The following is a 26,056-nucleotide window of genomic DNA, read 5'->3' on the forward strand; positions in this document are numbered from 1 at the left end:
CATGTAAAAGACTGCAGATTAGGGGTTAGGTAAAGAGAAATATGCGTGTAGATTTTTATTATGTTTATCCTTTGCTCTGTATGCTCTGTACCATTACTGAATAAATAAAAAATGGGGGGCTGTGTTTTGAAAAAAGCTGTTTTGTAGTCACTATAGCTACCTCAGTGGTCAAAAGACCCCTGAGTGAAAGTGTTGACAGGTGCCAAACCAAGTTGGGTCTGCCAACTACTCCCAGTTCCAGAGTAGTTGAAGTACATGGTTCCACACAGAGTGAGGTGCAAGAAGCCAGGTCTGCCACCTAGGGGGTACTTGAGAAGGACTAAAGGGGCTCTAACTTCACCCAGTAACTGTGACACCCAGATACATTACTTTAACCATCTGGATAATCTCTAGATGAGGGGTTCTCAAACTGGGGGTTGGAACCCCCCAGGAGGTCACAAGGTTATTACATGGAGCATCGCAAGCTGTCAGCTTCCACCCCAAATCCCGCTTTGCATCCAGCATTTATAATGGGGTTAAATACATAAAAAAGTGTTTTTAATTTACGGGGGGTGAGGGTCACACTCAGAGAGACTTGCTGTTGAAAGGGGTCACCAGTACAGAAGTTTGAGAACTACTGCTCTAGATGGAGCGCTCATCTCCTTTGGTCTTGTTACCAAAGTCCTCAAATAAGATTACTTCCAAAATTGCTTAATTTTCAAAGGTCTGTTTTCATATCTAATTTATTCAGCTAGCCTTCTCAGCATGGTATGAAGCTTTGAGCAGAAGATATAGATATATGTTTTATTTTAGATCGGGATCGGCAACCTTCAGAAGTGGTGTGCCTAGTCTTCATTTATTCACTGTAATTTAAGGTTTTGTGTTCCAGTAATACATTTTAACGTTTTTAGAAGGTCTCTTTCTATAAGTCTATAATATGCAACTAAACTATTGTTGTATGTAAAGTAAATAAGGTTTTAAAAATGCTTAAGAAGCTTCATTTAAAATTAAATTAAAATGCAGAGTCCCTCAAACCAGTGACCAGGACCCGGGCAGTATGAGTGCCACTGAAAATCAGCTTGAATGCCGCCTTCAGCATGCATGCCATAGGTTGCCTACCCATTTTAGATGATGCTCAGATACTACACTTTACCCAGAAATATTAACTAAGGATGCTGCACTGTGCTCTCTCTTCGGAAAATACTAAACAAGAAGGGTCCATCATTAAAGTCTGGATTTTATTCAACTACCAGGAAGACAACTTCCCCAACATTCAAAAGGAGCAGCCATAAGCCTACTAAGAACCTAGCTCAACATACAGAAGTTAACAGGCTGGTGAACTGGGGGATTAGATCTTTAAAGGCAATGCTTCTCCATACAATCCTGAACTTGGCAACAAGGGCTTACCTCTTGAACGTTTCTTTGAAACAACTATATCAAAATTGTCTTGATATCTCAGCACGTTGTTTCTTAACAGAGAATAGAGGACTATGGGACTCTGAACGGGCTGCAATAACCAATTATTTGTCTTTCCTCTTTGGAGAAAGACTGAAGCACTTTTGACCGGTTGATCCAAAGCCTTTTCTTATTTGTCCCAGTTTTCTTATTTGCATCTTGTTCTGATAACAGAGAACACCAGCCAAGTATCCTCAAGTAAGTGCCCTTTTCCCAAACACTTTAAGCACCTAGTGTGAAATGCAGTGCTTGAAGCCTGGGTGTTTTTCTGAATCCACATTAACTAGATCCTAACATTTTTTAAACAATATGTAAATACAACTATAATCATTAAATTGAAGTACACTGACAATTCAGTTGGTTTGAGGTAATAGTGCTGAGGCTGCTTGTGCCTACAAAAAGAGAAGTACTCAGGATAACTATTTAGTTTAGCAGGAAGGGAAGGAGGTTAACACCTTTTATAACCCCAGGTGGAACACTGGATCCATGGGTTAACTGGCATCAGCTCAATATTTAAACTGCTTTCAAATGGTTCTGGGTTCACAAAGCACAGCATGAGTACTCAAAAACTTCAGTTAGTGCAGAACACATTTGCCTGCTTATTGAATTGGCAGGGAAATACATGACACTTGGACTGTTAAGATTCAGTTTCTAATTCTATGTGCAAACAAAATGTGGAAAAAAAATTAAAACGATCTTAAAATTGCTTGGTGGTTCAGGATTTGTATACTAACGGGAATGTTATGGACGAGTTACAAGAGCATGAAAAAAGGATAACAGAATAACAGATTGTCATTGTAACTTATTCTCCCCATAAAAAAACAAAAAATTAACATACCTGTCCAGATTCACATGGCATAGCTAGTTTATTCTGAAGTTCTGCCAAAGATATATCAATTCTCCTGAAGTAATAAGCCAAAATAAGAATGAGTATGCCACATTTAAACGTGGAAGAGAATGATCACTTTAAACTAAATGTGATTGTTATTATGGCCATTTTAAAAACAATTACATTACACAATTGCATGCTATGCAATTTATAGTCCACTAAAAGATGTTGAAAGAAATAGTCCATTTATTTCATATTCCACATTAAGCTGCACGTATAATATAATGGAAACAATTGAATAGCTTAATCAATATAAATAATAGCACAAAGTTGATGCTTTACCTGTGAATTTCTGGATCTGAATATATTTTAACTTCATTTAAATTTACAACTGGTTTATCTTGAATTTTTGAGAAGCGTTCATTTAGAGTTAGGTCAGAAGATGTAAAATAATTTGCTGTGAAGATATATTAAATGCAAAAATATTACTTTACCATTTGAATTGCAATTGCACAACCATACTATTAAAATATTAACTGCACAAAATAACGCTGAATGCTGACATTAAATCAAAATAAATTCCACTTGAAATCCAACCGTCACACTACTGAAAGATTAGTACTTTAACAAACTGCATACTTATTAAAGCAGCCATCCTAGTACTTTAATATTTATAAAAAATCTCTCTCTATATATGGAGATATACCTATCTCATAGAACTGGAAGAGACTCTGAAACGTCAAGTTCAGCCCCCTGCCTTCACTAGCAGGACCAAGTACTGATTTTGCCCCAGATCCCTAAGTGGCCCCCTCTAGGGCTGAACTCACAACCTGGGTTTAGCAGGCCAATGCTCAAACCACTGAGCTATCCTTCCCCCCCATATATTAGAAAAAATGTATTTAATCATTTCATTTTTCAATGAAATTAATCTCAACATAAAGAGATGTAAGGGTTTAACGTCTCAGCTAATATAGTATTTTAAATACTGGTACCTGTGGGCTGTCAATCGGCATTTCATAGAAGTAGCACTACAACAAAATTAATAAGGAGCAGCAAATGTAAATTGCTTATAGTTAATTTTGAATAAAACAAAGTTTATCTTATCTCACTCCTTTCCTCCCAAGAAAAGTTATATGAGAGGCACTAGTATCTCTCCACTGCAACACAAGCCCTGGTACTGCAAGTTGGGATGCATATGAGTGTCCCACTGAGGTCAACATCACTCTACCTTGGTGCAATAATTTATGCATATGGATTAACCACATAGAATTGAGGCCCTAGCTTTGTATTTGTTTTAGATGTAAATGAAATGCAAACAAAGACCATTTTTACTTAATATAAAAACTATGTAACCAAGTGAGGCCATCAATTAAGAGACTATTTTTGTCCCAGCAGTCAATTTCTAGCCCCACCTTTAACAATCAAGAGCCCCAATATCCTACACCTTCTCCAGGCTGCCAAGCCCTCTACGTGTCCCTTACCCATATTCACTCAGAAGAGAACCTCAACTCTTCCTTGACAAGCAGCTTAATTTGATTGCTTCTCTAGCAAACCCTTCCTGAACCCTTAGCAGCACACCAGACTTCCTCTACTCTAGACTTCACATCAGCATTCCTTATCAAATATGCCCAAGGCCACAGCCACGACACATACTGCTCAGAAATCTGCAAAAGGCTTTACTTGTCTTGTTCTATTTGTATTCAAATAGAGAGTATTCTGGTATATACCAAAACATTTTAATTAACCACATCCCTAGTTTATATGTTCAAGCATAAAATATTATAATCACCTTTAACTTGATGGATAATTGTTATGATTTCCTGAGTAAATTCTTTTGATGGGTTGTTCTCCACATTTTGTGTTACAGATTCCATGTGTTCAAACACTGGATGAAAATTTTCATTTTTCCTGCCAACAGCAACCAGATCATGTGACATCTGCCGCTCCATAGTATGGCTAGAACCAGTCCTAGAATATATTTGCATAAATTTATTTAGTAACTTTAAGAGATACTGAAATATTAACAAAAAAATTAAATAAAGAGTAGATCGAGAGACAATTTCATCTTAGGGAAAAGTGGAAACAAATTAAAGCCCTTTTCATATTTTAAATCAAACACGACGCAAGGAACACAGATCATGAAGGAAAAGACTGAACGAGGGATGAAGGAGAGGATAGCATGGAGACTATACGTGAGCTAGGATACTAGGATTCAGTATTCTAGTATACTGAAATAAATTTCCATCTCTGCTGTGGGTGGCTTTCCCAAACATAAGCAGAGTGAAATTAGCAAGACATGGCCAGGTTCTTCAGTACTGTTTTTCGGACCCTTGTGGGAATCAGTGAAATGGAGAAGAATCACGTCATGTATATTACCACTCAAGAAAGCAGGAACAGTAGCCCAAGCACAGGTGCCACTGTCTCTCAGCCTCCCTAGTGGTACAGCCCTCTATAGTCTTTCATATTGGCCTCTCTTCAGTTAGTAGTGTTCTCTCTAGTCTCCATAACTCCACATTTAATTACTGATTTCAAGCAGAAAAATATACAAAAGAAACTTTGATTGGGAGGGAAAAATACTGTGGGAGTAGTTCCCTTGATATATAAGGAGTTTCTAATTGACTATATTGTTTTGCTATTTCTTAGACTGAGGTAGTTTATCAATGTAATGAAATACCACTCAGACATCTAGAACATTGGTTTATTGTTCACCTTTCAGAAAATACATCATGAACATAAGAACTGCTATACCAGATAAGACCCGTGGCTCATCCAGTGCAGTCTCCGCAAGAGAAGTTTCTTCCTAACATTTGTCAGAAGTTGGCTTCTGCCGTAAGGTATGACTGTTTGCCTCCCTTATAAAAATCTTTTCTCCTACCTTACGTAGTTATCCAATTCTTTTTTTAATCCCACTAACTCTTTCTTGATTAAATTTGGTCATCCACAAGACTTTGCCACTTAACTGATCAGCCTCTTCTACAGTTTATTAATATAATAACAAACACTAGTCCTAGTAGAGAATCTTATGACACCCAATTGCTAATCTTTTGCCACACTGCAAATGGATAGTTTTCTGTCTCTCAGGCAAGTTATAATTCATCACAGTACTTTACCTTTCGGACGGTAACTACCTAGTTCCCCTATCCCACCCCCTCAAAATAGCTTCTCGTAAAGGACTGTCAAGGTTTTCCCGCTCAAATTATATAAACCATCTCTCCTTTATTCACCATCATGTTAATATGTTAGAATAATTCTAGTATACTGAAGCATGATTTCTTCTCAATAAGTCATACTGGCTTGTCCATCCATGTAATTTTCATCTAGGTATTTATATTGCAATTTCTACTAATTTACTGGTACTTAAGTAGGTCTGATAGGGATGATCATAGCAATTACAATCAAACACCTATTTAACGTAAGTACAACGTTAGCCATTTCCAGTCCTCTGGCATAATGGTTGATTATGATGCCATATTTTTGTTAGCTGCTAGTGACTTCACTTTCAAGCTCATGCAGAATTGTTGCAGAAATACCATCAGGGCCAGGTAACATGTTGCTGTTTAATTTAGTTTGTTCCAGCAACACCTCTTTCAACATACTTGAATTGTACGGCCCATGAATGTACCATTTTGTTCTATAGTTTAACTGGATTTGAGATCTCAGGTGTTTGAGATTATATACAGTTTAAGGCAGTAATTTTCAAAGGAGCTTCATGGAGTTAGATACCCAAGTACCAGTGGAAGTCAATGAAAATCCCACCCTAAATGGGGTCATTCCAGAAGAAAGGACAAAATCAAATTTCTACCTGGTTAAAAAAAAATCCTACGTAGATAAATGCATCTCAGTGAGAGGAAGGACAAAAAAGCATATTTTTTTTTCTCCCTGCCATATCCTTATAATCAGGTACGATTTTCTTTTCAGAGAAACAAACAGTAACTCATCAGAGTTAGCAAGTTGGCATTTTTGTACTAAGGATCCACCTTATTTTGCCCTAGTTACCACCTTAACAATCTTTGGTTTCTCTAATAGTCACAACTAAACAAGAAAGGAAGCATGAACAGGTAAGAAAAAAAAATACCTGTACTTGTTCATCATTTTCTTCATATCCACTTTGATTGTGAGCAGCTCCTTCCTAGGAGTGACATCTGACATTTTCACATCTGAAACTGTATGACTTGTGTCATGATGGCTATTAGAAGAATCTATTTTTTTTCTGAAATCCCCTTCATTCCTTACTCTTTCCTTCTTTGTGTTATTAAAGGGTCTCAGATCAACATCATTTTTGTAAGAGTTGGCACATGCATTGCAGCCCTTCACTGAACTATATTTAATGGGCACTTCATTATGCCCTTCTTCAGTCTGTCTTACTCTTCCACCACTACAATAATCTAACTCTTTGCTATTCAGAGCACCCTTGGGAGAATTATATTTTTGGTCTTCCTGCTTTACATACTTCTGAGCTCTATCATCAGAAAAAGATTTTGTCCCATCTAGGTGTCTATGATGTTTGTAATTATAGTCATATGCTAGCTTCGTAACAGAACTCTTTGTGTACTCCCTTTCAGCAGACCGATGAGCTTGGGGACCAATGTTTCTTTGCTCCTCCTTTTTTTGGTAGGGTGGAAAAGAACGATCTTGCTTCCATTTGTGATTTCTTGCTATTTCTCCATCGTCATCTCTCTCAATTTCTTTAGCCCTTTTAGATGTGTGCCCATGTTCTCTGTAATCACGATCTTCAGGATACCTGTGTTGACATAAAGCAATTTACACTTGCACTAGAGAAGAAAGTGAGAATTTATGTGCAGAATGTTGGATAGCACGGCCTTATATGCAGAATGCGTGGCAAGTTAACCCAAAATCCCTCAAGCCAGAGTACAGAAGTGCAGGGGCACTTAAAAGGAAAATATCATCCTTTTATACTCTAGCTATGTACATGATTTACTTTAAAAGATAAATACTTCTCTACCACCAGTTGCCCACAATTAAGCTACAAATTGATAAATGCCTTTCAAGATGGAAATCTTCAACTACAACGAAAATAGACTTTCACTTGAGGCTTTACACCACATTACCCAGGTTTAATTATTTTATTCCTATACCTCTTCTGCAAAGAGCTCCTTGTTGTAAATTCTTCAGAAGCTCTTCGGAGCGATTGACCATATTTGTCTTCCTGAAACTTCTGGTGCCTCATTTCATCTTCATGCCATTTTCTTTCAAATTTACATGAAGCCCCTAACGGTCTATGAAAAGGTTTCATTCCTTTTTCATCTCCGGTGACTCTGAAGTCCTCAGGCATATATCTTTCTTCCATTTTGTGTAAGTAAAAAGGCTGATCATGTTCTTTATAGGATACTTCTGAGTATTTGGCTGGAAATTGATATCTCCTGTTGCCTTCACCCCTTTCTGATGAATGTGTTCTACAGGGTTTATGACTATATGTATCCTCTAAAGGAGTTCTTTTTACATTTGGCGAAGATGATCTATGTTCATAAATTCTGTGGTGGAGATTCCCATGTGGTGCAAATCTATAATTGCTTTGTCCGTATTTCCCATCTTCCACTCTCCAAGACATAGGTTTCTTCAGGTCCTTCCTAAATCCCTTATATTCACAGTCATAATTAATATGAGTATGTCTTTGTCTATGATGTTCTGGGCTCCTAAATGCAGGTGATAAGGACCTACATAAGAAAAAAAAATTCCATTTTAAGTGTTACCAAAAAACACATACAGATTTGTTGTTAAAATGAAAATATATTCAGTGCAAAAATAACTTACGCAGTATTACTGCAATGTTATGGTTCATAATTTAAACAAGCCAAAGTATTTAACATTATAAAGTCCAAAGCAATTGTATCTCAGCTAGAGCCGATATAAAAACCTGATTTTTCCATTAATGAAAAATTACATGGGAAAATACCCAGTTTTTTTTTTAACTGAAAAATTTCAGGTTTTCCACAAGAATTTTCATTTCAAAACCTTTTTTTTTTTCATTTCAATTATACGGGAAAATGTTGGAAAACAGTAAGCAAATGTAGAAAGCACTTTCACACTTGCTTACCATTTCTCAATTTTTTCCTGTGGAAGCAAAAAGGCGTGGGGGTAGTTAAGAGGTGGTGAATGGGTGAACCCCAAACATTCAAAAACCAAAAAAATGGAGACAAAATGTCAGTTTCCAAAAACTGGGAGAAAAATTGTTTTTAGAAATGTTACTTTGAAGCACTATGTTCAATTTCAAAATTTCCTTTTCAACAAAATCAAAAATGTTATTGAAATTAGCCTTTTCCTGCAGAAAATTCTGATTCTGTCAAAACCACATTTGCCACTAGGAAAAGTTTTTATAAGTCAAGAAATATAAACCAGCTCTAATCTCTGTCTTCTTGCATATAAATATTAATGTTTTTGCTAGTAAGTATATACTTAAATATGTTAAATGGTGCTTCCACGTGTTCATTTTTAAAAAAACAAAAACAAGATAGTTTTGCATATGAAAGTGCAATCATATTAAAATAAAATAAAATAAAATAAAATAAAATAAAATAAAATAAAATAAATACTCCTCCATGTGTACCTCAATCTGTGATGAAAGCATGTGGGATAACGAATGCTCATCTGATTTTCAAAAATGCCTGAGGCCAGCTTTGCAATTTTTTGTTGTTTTTTTTAAACTGCCAGACACCTATTAGTCAGAGGCCATTCCAAAAGAACAACACAGTAGGAACCACCAGTGGGAATCAGGAAGCAACCCCAGACCAAAGCATCTTATATTTAAACTAATCAGTTACTGAATATTTACAACAAACTCCGCAATTTAGAGATTTAGAGAACCCTTAAAAAACCTTGAGTGAATTCCAAGAAAATCAGTATCTTCTTGTGGATTTTTCCTTGGCAAATGCAAAATTCATTGCAGATTGCTAGCTCAATTCTAAAAAGCTGTGTTCAGCAAAAAAGCTGTCTGCAGACTCAGGATACCACCATCACCTTTGAAAAGTACGTTCACACCTATTAGGGCCAACTAGAAACATAGTGGTTGTTTTGACATTCTGCCAAAATTGATAGCATGCACCCCTCTCCCTCTACTGAGCAGGGAAAGGCTTCATCCCGCCTACCCAACAAACCACTTCACATAATTGTTAACTAGTTTGTTTTACTTTTTTAAAAATGGAAGTGGAATTTAAAAGCTGTCTCAATTTAAACTGGTGCCATTCATGCACGAACTCCTTCTTGCAGGCTTAATGATGCTTAAAACTGATTACCACTTTCTATCTAGCTCAAATTTCATGCAAGTAAGAACTCACGAAAACAATTTACTTATGAAAACTTGCTTTTACAGATTACATAAAATTTGTATTTTATAAAATAAATGTTCTCTTTGAAATATATTTTAGTCTTAAGATCTTTTTGTTCTGCTATCCTAGAAGATACAGGCTATTTTATAAACTCCTATATAAAGCTATGTCCTGAAAATAAATATAAACTAGGGCTGTCGATTAATCACAGTTAACTCATGCAAGTAACTCAAAAAATTAATCGCAATTAATCACAGTTTTTAATTGCACTGTTAAACAATAGAATACCAACTGAAATTTATTAAATAATTTTGTAAGTTCTTCTACATTTTCATATACTGTATTCTGTGTTGTAATTGAGATCAAAGTGTATATTATTTTTGATTACAACTATATGGACTGTAAAAGTGATAAATAAAAGAAATAGTATTTTTCAGTTCACCTCATACAAGTACTGTAGTGCAATCTCTATGTCATGAAAGTGCAACTTACAAATGTAGATTCTTTTGTTGTTACATAACTGCACTCAAAAACAAAACAAAGTCCACTCAGTCCTACTTCTTGTTCAGCGAATCGCAAAGACAAACAGGTTTGTTTACATTTGCAGGGGATAATTCTGCCTGCTTCTTGTTTACAATGTCACTAGAAAGTGAGAACAAGCATGTGCATGGCACTTTTGTAGCTGGCATTACAAGGTATTTATGTGCCAGATATGCTAAACATTCGTATGCCCCTTCATGCTTCAGCCACCATTCCAGAGGACATGCTGATGACACTCGTTAAAAAAAAAAAGCATTAATTAAATTTGTGACTGAACTCTTTGGGGGAGAATTGTATGTCCCCTGCTCTGTTTTACCTGCATTCTGCCATATATTTCATGTTATAGCAATCTCAGATGATGATCAAGCACATGTTGGCATTTTAGGAACACTTTCGCTGCAGATTTGACAAAACGCAAAGAAGTTATCAATGTGAGATTTCTAAAGACAGCTACAGAACTCAACACAAGGTTTAAGAATCTGAAGTGCCTTCCAAAATCTGAGAGGGACGAGATGTCAAGCATACTTTCAGAAGTCTTAAAAGAGCGACACGCTGATGCAGAAACTACAGAATCCGAATCATCAAAAAAGAAAATTAACCTTCTGCTGGAGGCATCTAACTCAGATAATGAAAATAAACATGCGTCAGTCTGCACTGCTTCGTATTGTTATTGAGCAGAACCCGTCATCAGCATGGAAGAATGGTGGTTGAAGCATTAATGGATATATGAATCTTTAGCGCATCTGGCACATAAATACCTTGCAATGCCAGCAACAAAAGTGCCATGCAAATGCCTGTTCTCACTTTCAGGTGACACTGTAAACAAGAAGCAGGCAGAATTATCTCCTGCAAATGTAAACAAACTTGTTTGTCTGAGCGATTGGCTGAACAAGAAGTAGGACTGAGTGAACTTGCAGGCTCCAAAATTTTATATTGTTTTATTTTTGAATGCAGGGGTTTTATGTACATAATTCTACATTTGTAAGTTCAACTTACATGATAGAGAGATTGCACTACAGTACTTGTATTAGGTGAATTGAAAAACACTATTTCTTTTGTTTTTTTACAGCGCAAATACTTGTAATAAAAAATAAATATAAAGTGAGCACTGTACGCTTTGTATTCTGTATTGTAGTTAAATGAATATATTTAAAAATGTAGAAAACATCCAAAATATTTAAATAAATAGTATTCTATTATTAACAGTGCGATTAATCGCTATTAATTTTTTTAATTGCTCGACAGCTCTATATAAACTATAATAAAAGTTAAGCATTTACCTGTGTTTCCACCTTGGTGATCTTGATCTAGATCTAGCCATCTTTTGATGTATGCGTCAATTAGTTTCTTGAAGCTATAAGAAAAATATGTATTATTAGTCTGTTTAGAGAGCTGTAATACAGCTATCAATAGGATGCCTAGACATTTTTTATTTATTTTACAAGATTTGTATTTAAATGTTGTTCAGGTTTTTTTTTAAAAAGGTAAAAAGTGATTAAATTCCCTTATATTCACTTTTAATCCATTTGTGACAGAGCCTTTCCCAGTGGTGACTTGCTATTTCTATATTCAGGACTTTATAACTTGATTTAAGACATATACTTAAAAATACGGATGATGACAAATACAATTTCAACTGCAGGAATAGCTATTAGACCTTAACAAATCATTCTATTAATTGCAACTGAGAAATAGGACATACTGAATAGTCCTTATGAAGACCACAAGCATTCAGATATTATGATAGTGGGTAACCTTTTAAAAACCTAGAGCAACAGGGTGTGCTAAGTCAGGAGCTAACTCAGCACCCTGGCACTTTACCACTCATCAGTATATATTAATTGGGACCTGACTGGAAGACAGGTAGTTAACAGAGGGAGTCAATTAACTGAGGGCTTGGCTACACTGGAGAGTTGCAGCGCTGGTGGTGGGTTTACAGCGCTGCAACTTAGTAACTGTCCACACCTGCAAGGCACATCTGCGCTGCAACTCCCTGGCTGCAGCGCTGGCTGTACACTTGGTCTGCTTGGGGTGTAACGATTGCTGCACTGATGATGCAGCGCTGCTCATCAAGTGTGGCCACCAAAAGCGCTGTTATTGGCCTCCAGGGTATTAGGAGGTATCCCAGAATGCCTGCTCACAACAAACCGGAAGAATGGCTGAACTCCGAGCTTCCCCGAGCTCCTTATCTAAAAAACAAACACAGCTGCTGTTTGCTCCAGCGAGCGAGCGAGCGGAGGCAGACAGGGGAATTGCTTTGGAAGGTTCACAGCTGTTTGCTTGAAGACAGAAGTAACACAGGAGAGGGGGCGGGGGGAGTCCGTGCTGAGCAGCTGCTTATGTGGTCTGAAGGCTATTTAGGAGTGCATAATTTGCATATAGTGAATAAGAGAGGGGTGGGGGAAAGGGCTCGAAACTTTTAAATTGATTGCAGGTTGGTGATGTGTATGTTCTAGTCCTTAGAACTTGCAGCAGGGAGCTGACAGATGCAAAATCCACTCTCTCTCTCCCCCACGTTCCCCCTCACCCCCCTCTTTTGAAAAGCACCACTGAAATTTGAAATTGCAGCCACTTGAACGCTGGGATAGCTGCCCACAATGCACCACTCCCAACAGTGCTGCAAATGTGGCCACACTGCAGCGCTGGTAGCTGTCAGTGTGGCCACACTGCAGCGCTTTCCCTACACAGCTGTACGAAGACAGCTGTAACTCCCAGTGCTGTACAACTGTAAGTGTAGCCATACCCTGAGTAGACCTACAGCTTAAGGGCTAATTGAAGAGGAAGCAACCCCAGGAGGTGGGATTATATAAACTGACAGGAAGAAAGTCCAGGGGTGAGGGATCCTGAAGTACACAGGACTAGATGCTGCTAGTACTGTTCCCTTCCCTAGAAGCAAGTGGGGAAACTGGCTAAGGACTGTAAATATATGTGAACAAAGCTACAAGCTATGGCCAGCTGGAAGAATACAATAAAACATGGTGGTGATGGAGAAGGAGACCTGTAGTAGTAGTAGTGGTGAGTTGCTGTAACTGGAGAGGACCTCCAGAGAACCACCCCATATACCTGGATTCAGTTCTCTGTTTATCAAAACCAGTGTTTTCTCATTGAGATGAGCCATAACCTACCCATACACCAGTTTGCAATAAACTGAAGTTCTTACTGGAACTATGCTTTACCACTTTATGTGTGTTATTTTCTGTAAAAATCAAATATCTGAGTATTAACCTTTGGTGAATCCTTCCATGTGGCGTAAAATGAAGGAGTGCTGCCAAAAGGCAAAAAGCTGGCAAAAACCTTCTACTGGAGCAGAGATGGTGACACACACCCAAAGGCATTTGTACTGAGTGCTTCATAAGAGCCCCAGATTTAAAATAATTTTGATCATCAATGCTGAAGTCACGTGCATGAGAGCCACACTATTAAAACTGCAGATACTTATTACAGACAAATGTTTACATTCAATGTTTATTTGAAAATTATAGGCCAGATTGCAACATTTTCACTCACACTGAGTAGCATCTTATTCCAAAAACAATCCTGCTGACATCAATGGTATCACAATAGGGCCATAAGTAATTTCCCACTTGATCCAATGCAATGAAAATCTTTAAAATCTTGGCTAGTGAACACATTGGAAATGGTGCTTCCTTAACTGATCCATACTTTCAAAGAAGAGAAAGTTCAATTATCTTTGCAAGGATCCAGTTGTTTTCCTTCCCAATCACCAACTCTGCCCATCCAGAAAAAGCACAATAATTTCTGTACTTCACCAAAAATTTGTTCCCTTCATAGCTTTCTTAAAACTTTTTGTACTTCATTCTTAATTTTAAAAAGTGCATCATCTAAAGAAGCAGCATCTCAAATTACTCTCCACTGAAAATAAGTAGTAATGCTAAAGAGACAATAATGTTCATCCCTAACCATCTCAAAGCCTGGCAGAACTCCATGATATTACAATACAATCAAACTGAAAGTGGAATGTACGTGGTTAAGTCAAACCTAAGAAAAAGCCTTCTCAGCCAGATCAGCAATGCAGTCATGTTGGAAGCGTGGGAAAGACTGATAGCATGTACTTGTTTTCGCCCAGAGATAAATGGTACTATTATAATTTCCAGCTCAGACACTCCTTTTGCCTCATGGAAAGAAATGGCTTATTACAGGACATTAAAACTTACCCAAGTCAAGAAATCTGAGTTCCCGACAGTGAGATTCAGAAAATTATGGTTAAAAAATAGATAATTCATTAAAGAAATTTCTCATAGCTTATTTTCCAAGAGTATGTGGACAATGACCCAGAGTACTAGTTACCTAAAATCATGGAAATATATGAAAAAATTACTAAGTCATCTACCTTCCTCCCTGCTAAAAAAGCATTAAAATTAAATTATAATATGGAAAGCAAGAATAATAATATTTATTTGTGCTTATTCAACATATTTGTTTTCTTTGGGTACTAAGGTGGGGGAGAGGGCAGTTGCCTGGCGGAGAATGCCAAGCAAACATGAGACTGATTAGTTTTGGGAGGAAACAAGACAGCAATTCTGTCTATGTCAGGATTATTTGAGCCAAGCAGGTGGATTCTGCGGAGGCCTTTTGAGTTGCTGAATCTGCCTCATAGATCTTCCTTACAGATTAATTCACTTGCCTGTCTACTGGCAACTATAGTAGGTTACAAATCCACAAGCTTTGAATTAGAGATCCAATGAGGTTCATTGTACCACAGAGCTTAGGGTATTGCAGGGCCCTCCTGTTCTGACATAATCTGGACACCATTTCATGGGATATAAGGAACTAATTTTGACGCTGAGGAAAAATATCTTCTGGACATTTTGCTGTCTGGTTTTGTGTTTTTTGAGAGGGAGTGGGTGGTTGTTTTTTGTTTACAAAATGGAAGACTTGCCATAAGCAAGGGTCTTATGCAGAAATAAACCTCCTTAGAATAATCTTGCAGTATTCCTGATGGAACTCATCCTATATTTCCTTTTTCTTGTCCCTCGAGTTTCAATTCCAAGAACTGACCTTCCTCTCAGGAAGAAGAGTCTGAGCCCCCATGGCAGCTTCTCTTAGCGACTGCCCTTTCAGATTCTTCTATCACTGAGCTTAAAATGGCCAGTGTTATTTTGATTTCCCTCCCCTCCTCTCATGTGCATTCTTTGGGGGAGGCAGCAAGGATTGGGCTCCTGCACTTTTACCCTGTCTGAATCAGACAGAGATTCCAATATACAACACAGAACTAAGGAAATTCCTGCAGAGCTAGAGGGATGGGTGTCTGGATTATTTGAGAGAGACAGGGTGCGTGAGGTACTCTCTTTATTGTAATGGTCTCCAAACTTTTTTGATCATGCACCTCTATCAGTAAAAAAAATTTGAGCACGCACCCCCAGCCGTGCCGCAGGGACGGCTCTACCATTTTTGCACCCCAGGCAAAAACAAAAACAAAAAAAGCCGCTCAGACTCCTGCCCAAAGTGCCGAAGGAAAAAAAAATCCGCCTGAACTGCCAAAGCGGCACTGCTCCGGTGGCGCTCCTCCTGCTTGCACATCCCGAAGGATCCTCTTAAGCACCCCACTTTGGAGACCATTGTTTTATTGGACCAGCTTTTGTCGACCAATTATTTTAATCCTTTTGTCTGCTCCAAAGGGCTGCTGCTTCTTTGATCCTCTTGTCAGATGCAAGTCTTGGAGGAGGGTATGTTCATAGATTCCTGACTCCTTTATGGGGATTTTTGTCCAGCATGGCCAGACTCAGGAATAACCAATAGGAACTGTGGTCACCTGGCTGATGGAAGAGGGAACTGGAGCTGCCCCCAGGAAAAGCAACCTTCACCCTTATATACCCTGAATGGAAAAAACTTACATACATAAATCTAACTAGAAAAACAGCAGCTAGTTAAGGCCTTTGTAAACAGGCCATGAAATATGTGGACTGTTGGGTATTCTGTGGAGTTGGGCACAATGGTCCCTTATTGCCATCTTGATAGCCTCTCCAGCCTGGCCTTTGTCTAGCCTCCTTAACAAGGCAGTCTGAATGATTCATTTGTGGGCTAGGCAGGAGATGGGGAGAAAGAGAGGAAGGGGCATTTCCCCGGCCACAAAACCAGTAGAGCTCACTATGCATGCATCACCTGGAAAGAGATTTAGGAATTAAAGGTTTCTCATTTGACCATCTGTCAAACAAATATCTAGCAGGCTATGAGGGGCATACCAGAGCATGCACTACTGCAGTGCCTCAGCAAGAGAGAGAAGCCAAGAATTCAGAGGCTCAACCCCAGAAGACAGGCAAACCCATTTGACACAGATCCAGACACACTAAAGCTCAACTGCCCCCAAATTTATTTTTCAGCAGAAAAGTTTTAGATCCTAAGACCTGCAGCACAGACATCTGTCCTGTCCTGCTCATAAACGAGGTAGCAGGACAAAACTGGCAGCCTTTTCAACAGATGAGGTATATCCATGAGCCAGGGATTAACAAGCTTTCACAGACCTGCTGCCCCTTTTTGGAGGCTCACCAGGCTGCTGAAATTGAATCCATTTGCTTTTAAGCTCTTCTGGCTCTGAGGAAGCTCTTTCTTTGGCCTCTATGCTCACTCCCCGGGAACAGACTCTTGTCTGGACACCTTCTTAGTCCAGCTGCCCTAACCCTAAGACCAGCGCAGAACACACACGCCCAGCCACTTAAGTACACACTTTCCACAACTCCACCCTAATGGGTACTCAGGTGTATAGTTTAATTCTTCAGTGACGTGATAGGTGAAGCAGATAAACAAGAATTTCCAGAAGAATTTCTAAATCAATCAGTTTACAGCAGGGTGGAATGATTTAAAATTCAGTGGTTTTCAAACTTTTTTTCTGGCAACCCAGTTGAAATAAATTGTTGATGCCCATGACACAACGGCGCTGAGGATGAGGGGTCTGGGGTGGTGGGAGGGGCTCAGGGCTGGGGCAGAAGGTGAGAGCTGTGGAGTGGGGGGGATGAGGCATTTGGGGTACAGGAGGGGGCTCCAGGTTTAGTGGGGGAACCAGGGCTGGGGCCGGGAGTGGGTCAGGACTCTGGGCTGGGAGCGTAGGCTCTGGGATGGGGCCGGGGATGAGGGGTTTGGGGCACAAGAAGGGGCTCTGGGTTTGGGGGGGCTCATGGCTAGGGATTAGGGTGCAGGCTTACTTCAGGCAGCAGCGGGGGTGCTAAGAAAGGCTTCCTGCCTGTCCTGGCACCACAGACCACATTGTGCCCCAGAACTTGCCAGCAGCATGTCCAGCTCCTAGACGGAGGCACAAAAGCACCTCCATGTCTCTCTCTCCCCCAGGCACTGCCCCACCCCATCCACTCCCACTGGCCTGGAACCCCGGTACTTGGGCTGGGGGGAACTGTGCGGAGCCCCGTGGGCCACCCACCTAGGAGCCAGACCTGCTCCTGGCCGCTTCTGGGCCACAGCGCAGTGTCAAAACAAGTAGGGACTAGCCTGCCTTAGCCGGGCAGCACCACCAACGGGACTTGTTATGACACAGTTGGCGGTGCTGACCAGAGCCACTGTGACCCAGTGCCGGGTTGCGACCCATAGTTTGAAAACCACTGATTTAAATCACCATGGGGAAAGCCTTGATTTACATAATTGATTTTAATCGACTTTTCCATTTGTACTTCAGTTAATTTTCTAAAGAAGGTGCATTGTCATCAGTTAATATAACCATTAAAACATGTTGATTTACAACTAAACAGAGCCTTTACACTAGATTTGGTACATCTTTTGCTATCTAGAAGGGTACTCTATATACATTTATTTAAGCAATAATATAGCTTAATATTTTCAGATATTTATTTATTATACATTTTTAGTTGGTTAGAAAATGATGATATATTGCTTATTTACTAGATAATTCACTTTTAGCTCACTGTTTGTGGCAAGCTGTATTGGGATGGCAACTGGAATTTAAACACACAAAACAGCATATAAAGTTTGTTTTTACTAAACAAAACACCCTTAATTGTTTTAGATACATAAATCTCTCTTAACAAAACACGTTTCACACTTAAACAACTGAAGTTTTTATTAAACAGAGGGGTTAACTGCCGTCAGCTAAACAGACTGATTTCAGGTCAGCCTGGGAAAATTTTAAATATGCCAAACAAAAGTAACTGGACCTTAAATTCCTAATCTCACCTAAGTCTCTCAAAAATGAAACAGTCTCTTAAATTACTTAGGCTGATCTATTGGTCCATATTCATAATCCTTGACTTCAAAAGTTAGATATTTTTCCCAATTTTTTTTTCCTTTATACAGAACAGCAGCCTTTAACTCCATTTTTCATAGAGGCTCATGCTTTCAAAATATTTATTTAAATGCTTTCAGATATTACAGTAAATTTAGGCCCTAATGTATTTTGCATTAAATTCAGATTCATATTACATGGGTTTATTTTTTAAAAAGAAAAAAATACAATTTAAACAACAAAATAAAAAAAATCTGTTAAGTTTTTCAAAAAGTCACCAATTTTTATCGACGCTGCTTTATTTTAAACAACATGAGATGCCCTGATTGGTGCAAAATAAGAAACATCTGTATACAATTCCCTGCCTCAGTTTCCTCACCATTCTTGAGCATTCTTTGTCATTTGATATATAACATTTCAGGCTTCCAGGCCCCCTCTCCTGGACCTCACTCCTCCAGCTCAGGCTTCTCTTCTGAATCATGGAGTCTGCTTTGATTCCTGCAATCAGCTTCCTTTGGCTTCTGGTGGTCTGACAGTCACAAGGTTCCCTCTAGCCTAGGACAAGGCCTAGTCAGCTACAAGTCCTCAATGACCAGCCTATTCAGTCCCCTCTTTTCTTGCCACAAGCAGTATGATGCAAATAGTAATGATCACCACCCAGGCAAACATTCAGAGTTCATAATATCATACAGAAATCATAAATTGCACACAAACTGTCCCACATGCCTGAGTTCCACCCAAAGATGGAATCAAGATGAAGACCTACAATAGGATTTATAAACTTTACCATGCTGAAGAAAAAAAAGTGCAGAGCATCAATGGGTTTGTTACAACAAATTTAAAAGAATTTTCTACAATGTTTGAATTTGTGGGAACATCTTTAGTAATGCAGTGTACAACAGAAGGCATGCCAACAGGCATTAAATGGACACCCTTCCCATCCCTTGAAGACCTGGACTTTGCAGATGACCTCGCTCTCCTATCACATACCCAACACCATATACACCTCTACCCCGATATAACGCGACCTGATATAACATGAACTTGGATATAACGTGGTAAAGCAGTGACCCGACTAGGGTGGGGCTGTGCATTCCAGCGGATCAAAGCAAGTTCAATATAACATGGTTTCACCTAGAACATGGTAAGATTTTTTGGCTCCCGAGGACGTAGTTATATCGGGGTAGAAGTGTACAAGAAAAAAACAACTCAACTCGACGCATTCAGCCAGCAAATTGGACTGAAAATCAATAGGACAGATATCATGACCTTTAATATTGCCTCACCATCACCAGTAGGTATAGAGGATTATGTTCTCACTAAAGTAGAAACATTGACATACGTGGGCAGCACCATCAGCCAGGACAGTGGAACAAGCCAGGACATCCAGAACAAAATCAACAAAGTCAGGACCACCCTCAGGAGCTCAAATAGAGTCTGGAAATCATCAACATACAAAACCAAAACCAAACTCAAGATTTATCAGAGCAGCGTACTTTCAGCATTACAGTGCAGAATACTGGGGAATGAGAAAGGATGACATGTCCAAACTATCTTCATTCCATACAACCTGTCTCAGAAAAATCCTCCGTATCTTTTGGCCCAGGACAATCTCAAATTAAGACCTGTTTACACAGTGCTGCCAAGAGGACATGAGCACCATCATTGCCAGGAGGCGCTGGAGATGGATTGGCCATGTGCTTCAGATGGAAACTGATTCCATCACCAGAGTGGCAATAAGATGGACACCTGAAGGCAAGCGAAAATGAGCCGCCCGAAAACAACATGGCAAAGAGCTGTGAAAGCCAAGCCAAAAAACCTGGGGCACACTGGTGAACCATTAAAAGATTTTCCAGGAACAGATAGGAGTGGAGGAGCTTCGCTGTTGCCCTAAACAACAGAGGCATAATGGGAACATGATCATGATGATCTTTAGTAAATATAAGCAGCAGAAATGTCTTATCTGAGTTAGTTTACTGGGCATCTGCTACAATTTTAGCAGACTTCCAGGAAAACTCACTCAGTCAGTGACATCACCTAGGCCAGTGGAGCATCATGTTTGCAGCAAAAAGGAATGTGGTGGAAACTTATAAGAACCAATGGGCGAAAAAAAACATATGTAATGATTATATATTTTAAACCCAAGATAAATGGAGTTTTTTGTGGAGGAAGCACTAAGACCACAAGTTATGCACCACAGCTCTAGAAGGCCTTTTCCAAGTCTACCTTTTATAATATCAACCACAAACAATATCTAGACATTTCCGTGAGGAGCACCAGAGAAATCCTAGTAAGTACACTTCAAAGATGATGTGAGGCAGTTCTCTCTTAAAATTCTAGGCAGTCCGCAGACTCAGGAGGACAACAATGTATCTTCAGTTCATATTCAGGAGGTTTATTTCACTACTGTAATGACTAATTTTTATTTTAAATCGTGTGTGAAGTTCATACAACCCATCACACAAGTTAGGTAAGAGTTAATGGGCTACTGGAGGCCCAATCAACCCCACTTCAAGACATTTAAAGCAGATGTCAGGCCTTGAGGAAGGAGCTAAAAAGGGAGAGAGACAACTGATTTGTTCCCTGGGTGTGAGAGAGCACACCTTGAGCTCTCACTGCGGGAGAGAAGACTGGCTGGGGCCAGGAACTGGGGAAGACTACTGCAACCGGGCTCTCCTTGAGGTAAAGGGAAAACTTACATTTCTTCATGTTGATTTTGGACTTTGAGTACCCCAAAAGAGAGAAACTTTTGTGTGACATAGTCAGAGGGCTAAAATCACCTCAATCTAGAAGGTGTGGGATGCTGAGGGGAGCAGCAAAAGGCCGGGAGGGAAACAGAGACAGACCCACTGCTACATTGCACTAGGCCATAACGGAACACGTGGCCACATAAGGAAAGCTTGAACTCTGTGGGAATTGAGAGGCATTCCCAAGCCACATTAAGCCCTCAGACTGTCAAATACTCATCTTTCAGTGTTTCGCAATTTCCTGGTTACAATAGCTCACCAGTCTCCTAGAGTATCTTCCAGGAGAGATAAAACATGAATTTCAAACAAACTAGGGAAAGATACTACCCCTTCATCTCAGAGAAACAAAACTGAGCTGAAGCTCCTCTTCTACCCTGTATCCCCATTTTGCAGGTTAGTGTCATAGACAAGAAAAAAGTCAACACAATCTTCTCCAGAGTTCTGTAACAGCTGAATGCTACACAACACAATATAAAGCCTAACACAGATAACTGTTTTTAATAAACAAAAAATGATAGGAAAATAAATTTTCTTCAGATCATTTTCAAAAAACACTAAAAAGGACTTTCAGTGATGTTGTATGTGAATGCTGCCAGTGTACTGCACCAAGAGCTCTTTTAATAACCTGAAAATCTAACGGAATCCTACAAAGTGTGGAAACATCAACAAAATGCTAAGGACAAGTACAAAAAATTGCACAAGCATGTGGGGACAAAAAAGCAGAAAGTCGAAGGCATAAAATGAGTTACACCCAAGAGATAAAAAAGGCAATAAGTAGAGATTCTATAAGTATTTGAGAAGCAAGAAAAAGATGAAGGAAAGTGTAGGTCCAGTACCTAACAGGGAAGGATAGCTAATCACAGACGACTAAGAAGGCTGAGCTGTTTAACACCTATTTTGCTTCAGCCTTCATTAAAAAGATTGTGACCAGATGCTTAACACAATTAATACTAACAACAAGGGGGAAGGAACTCAAGCCAGAATAGAGAAGAAACAAGTTAAGGAATATTTAGTTAATTTAAATGTATTCAAGTCAGCAGGACCTAATGAAGTTCACCCAAGGAATTAGCTAAAACAATCTCTGAATCTTTAGCAATTACCTTCAAGAACTCATGGAGGATGAGTACTTATGTTTGTCCTTTGCCAATCTTTTAAAAGGGGGAAGAGGATCCCAGGAATTATAGACCAGTCAGCCTAACTTTGATACCTGGAAAGATACTGGAACTAATTATTAAACAATCAATTTGTAAGCACCTATAGGATAACAGGGTTATAAGGAATAGACAACATGGATTTCCCAAAGACAAATCATGCCAAACCAACCTAATTTCTATCTTTAAGAGGGCTATGGCCTACTGGTCGAGGGGGAGAGTAGTAGATGGAATACATCTTGATTTAAATAAGACTTCTGACACAGTCCCACATGACATTTTCATAGGCAAACTAGGGAAATGCGCTCTAGAGCAGGGGTTCTCAAACTAGGGCCACCGCTTGTTCAGGGAAAGCCCCTGGCGGGCCAGGCCAGTTTGTTTACCTGCCACATCCGCAGGTTCAACTGATTGCGGCTCCCACTGGCTGTGGTTCGCTGTTCCAGGCCAACGGGCTACAGGAAGCGGCGTGGGCCGAGGAACTTGCTGGTTGCCCTTCCTGCAGCTCCCATTGGCCTGGAGCAGTGAACCGCAGCCACAGGGAGCCACAACTGGCCGAATCTGTGGACATCGCAGATAAACAAACTGGCCCGGCTCACCAGGCGCTTTCCCTGAACAAGCAGCAACCCTAGTTTGAGAACCACTGTTCTAGAGGAAGTTACTATGAGGTGGATGCAAAACTGGTTGAAAGGTTGTATTCACAGAGTAGTTATAAATGGTTCACTGTCAAACTGGGAGGGCATAGCTAATGGGGTCTGGCAAGGGTCTGTCCTGGGTCTGGTACTAGTTAATATTTTCATTAATGACCCAATGGAGTGAAATGTATGCTTATAAAATTTGCAGATTACATCAAGTTGGAAGAGATTTCTATCACTTTGGAGGACAGGATTAGACTTCAAACCATTTTGACAAATAGGAGAATGCATCTGAATTCAGCAAGATGAAATTCAATAAAGACAAGTAAAAAGTACTACACATAGCAAGGAAAAATCAAATGCACAACTACAAAATGGGCAATAACTGGCTACACAACAGTACTGCTAAAGAGATATGGGGGGGTTACAGTGAATAACAACAAAGTGAATGACTCAACAATGTCATGTAGTTGTGAAAAAGACAAATATTCCAGGGTGTATTAACAGGAGTGTCATATGTATGCAAGACACAGGAGGTAACTGTTCCAATTTATTCATCATAAAGAAGAAATATCAAACCCATTGTTAAGTCACTGCACTGGTAAGACCTCTGCTGGAGTACTGTATCCAGTTTTAGGCACCCTGGTTTAAGAAAGAGATGAACAAATTGGACAGAGTCCAGAGGACAGCAACAAAAATGATAAAAGGTTTAGAAAACTATCCTATAAGGAAAGGTTAAAACAATTGGATATGTTTAATTTTGTGAAAAGACTAATACTGGGGGCCTTATAACAGTCTTCAAAGGCTTCAAGGGCTGTTATAAAGAGGAAGGTGACCAATTATTATCCATGACCACTGACAGCAGGACAAGTAGCAATTAGCTTAATCTGAAACAAAGGAGATTTAGATTAGATACGAGAAAAAACTTTCTAACTATAAAGATAACTAAGTACTAGAACAGGCTTCAAAGGTAAGTTATGAAATCCCAGTTCATGGAGATTTTTAGGTTAGACAAACACTTGCCAGGGATGGTCTAGGTTTATTTGGTCTTCTCTCAGCCCAGGAGGCTGGAGTAGATTATTTCGAGGTCCCTTCCAGCCCTTTTAACTATGTTGCCCCTCTACACTACAAAATCAGTCATCCTGGAGAATTTATTTACTATACTTTCCCCTTCCCCTGAGATGATTAAAATATGGTTCCATCTGTAAAATAGATAGGATCCAACCTGTTTTAACTATGTCACCACCGTGCTTTAGAATAATCCAAGGACAAAGATCTCCTTCATGTTGCAAGACAGAGCTTCGTGGGGGGTGATCCCCATTCAAAATGCATGTCGGCTGCCCGTTGCTTTTTTTTCTAGCGAAGTCTGGACCAAAATGAATCCTGCTTCAGTTTATCACGGGCATGAAGAAAGTTGACTTGATTATACACACTAAAGTAGTGGCAACAATACCAGAGTTATTTTGCAGGAGGCAGATGTGGAGGAGCACAGTATAGCACAGACACTATTTAGGAAAGAGAGTTGTTCATCAGGACTACGAGGTTGTCTCTCAAACTAAATGAATTACTTTTGACTGATCTCTTCCCATACTAGCACTTGCAGAAGAAAATATTTTAAAACTATTCTAGAAAAACCAATTAGAACTTTCAAGATGTCAAAAATGTGTTGTTCAGCAACAACTGAATATCAAATTTAAACTTCTGATCCTTGCCTTCCAGCATCTCCACCCCTCAACTCTTTCCCAGCCTCTGATCTCCTCTGTATGCTTTTCCCACTGACATTTTTCCCCTTCTTCTACGCTGTCCCTTATGTATGGAACAGCCTTCCATTCCCAATGCACTACGCAAACCTCCTCCCACAAGACTCAAGAAAGAACAGAGACCTACAAAGGTACAAAATAAATAAAATAACTAATAATGATAGGGACTCCCTTCTCTAGTTCTCCCAACACTTCTTGTCTCACTTGTCTCTCTCTTTAGAACTTGGGTCAAATTTTCCAAGAGCTCCGATGTGACTAAGGAGCACATACCCCATTTTCTCAGTGATTTTCAGGAGCCTAAGGCCTGGTCTACACTACAGGGTTAGGTTGACATAAGCTGCTTTGTGTCAACCTAGCTGTGGAAGTGTCTTCACTTTTGGCTCCCACCAATGTTAAATGCCTCTTCACACCAATTTAGTGACAGCACCTCCCTGAGCTGCCTAGAGTCACAATCAATGTAATTAGGTTGATGCACCGTCGGTGTAGACACTAAGTTGCTTACTGACAATACAATCAATACAAACACTCCTGGTGAGGACGTGCACCAACAACACAAGGAGCCATGTGCACATACGCAAGCCAGTTAATAACTGTGGTAGCTGTATGCCAACGTAAGTTACATAGACAGAATTCTGTAGTGTGGACATGGCCTAAGTCACTTTTGAAAATGGCGCTTAGCCTCCTAACTTACTGTGGTACTTTTCGAAGTGTTACCCCTTACCTATGCTAGGCAAAAAGATGTTTGTCTAGATAAAGCTATGCTATTCTATAAAAGCACTTAGGTGTAAGGGCTTGTCTACACAAAAGTTTGTACCACTTCAACTATTTTTTGTATATTTACTTTCAGTTTAAACTGGTGCAAGTTTGTGTAGATGTCTGTATTGATTTCGTTTAATCCTGTAAAGTGACCCTAAACAGAAACAACACACTCAAACCAAAATACCAATCCCTACACACAAAACTTGCACCTGTTTAATGAAATCAATATAAATTAGGGCTGTTAATTAATCGCAGTTAACTCACGCAATTAACTCAAAAAATTAATCGTAATTTTAAAATTAGTTGCAGTTAATCACACTTATAACAATAGAATACCAATTGAAATGTATTAAATATTTTCAGATGTTTTTCTACATTTTCAATATTGATTTCAATTACAACACAGAATACAAAGTGCACATGCTCACTTTATATTTTTTATTACAAATATATGCACTGTAAAAATTATAAATAAAATAAATAGTATTCTTCAATTCACCTCATACAAGTACCAAAGCGCAATCTCTTTATCGTGAAAATGTAACTTACAAATGCAGATTTTTTTTTGGTTACATAACTGCACTCAAAAACAAAACAGCGTAAAACTTTAGACCCTACAAGTCCACTCAGCCTTACGTCTTATTCTGCCAATTGCTAAGACAAACAAGTTCATCTACATTGAGGGTAGATACTGCTGCCTGCTTCTTATTTATGT

General features: G+C 39.2%; 1 protein-coding gene across 10 annotated transcripts in view; it reads right to left on the minus strand.

Annotated features, from left to right (window-relative positions):
- BCLAF3 (BCLAF1 and THRAP3 family member 3) overlaps window positions 1–26,056 on the minus strand; it is a 99,697-nt gene that overhangs the window by 70,288 nt on the left and 3,353 nt on the right. For 8 of the 10 annotated variants that reach the window (XM_030574482.1, XM_030574428.1, XM_030574401.1 and 5 more), the window contains exons 2-7: window positions 11,367–11,440; window positions 7,360–7,938; window positions 6,339–7,004; window positions 4,053–4,231; window positions 2,606–2,720; window positions 2,273–2,336 (exon numbers count right to left, since the gene is read on the minus strand). In XM_030574482.1, coding sequence (XP_030430342.1) covers window positions 2,273–2,336; window positions 2,606–2,720; window positions 4,053–4,231; window positions 6,339–7,004; window positions 7,360–7,938; window positions 11,367–11,407 — 1,644 coding nt within the window. In that variant the 5' untranslated portion in view covers window positions 11,408–11,440. Of the gene's footprint in view, window positions 1–2,272; window positions 2,337–2,605; window positions 2,721–4,052; window positions 4,232–6,338; window positions 7,005–7,359; window positions 7,939–11,366; window positions 11,441–18,671; window positions 19,229–22,139; window positions 22,247–26,056 lie in introns of those variants that run through there. The other 2 variants (XM_030574410.1, XM_030574420.1) reach the window with 2 other exon arrangements.

The sequence above is a fragment of the Gopherus evgoodei genome, chromosome 1, assembly GCF_007399415.2.
Source record: "Gopherus evgoodei ecotype Sinaloan lineage chromosome 1, rGopEvg1_v1.p, whole genome shotgun sequence".
Classification (NCBI taxonomy): Eukaryota; Metazoa; Chordata; order Testudines; family Testudinidae; genus Gopherus; species Gopherus evgoodei.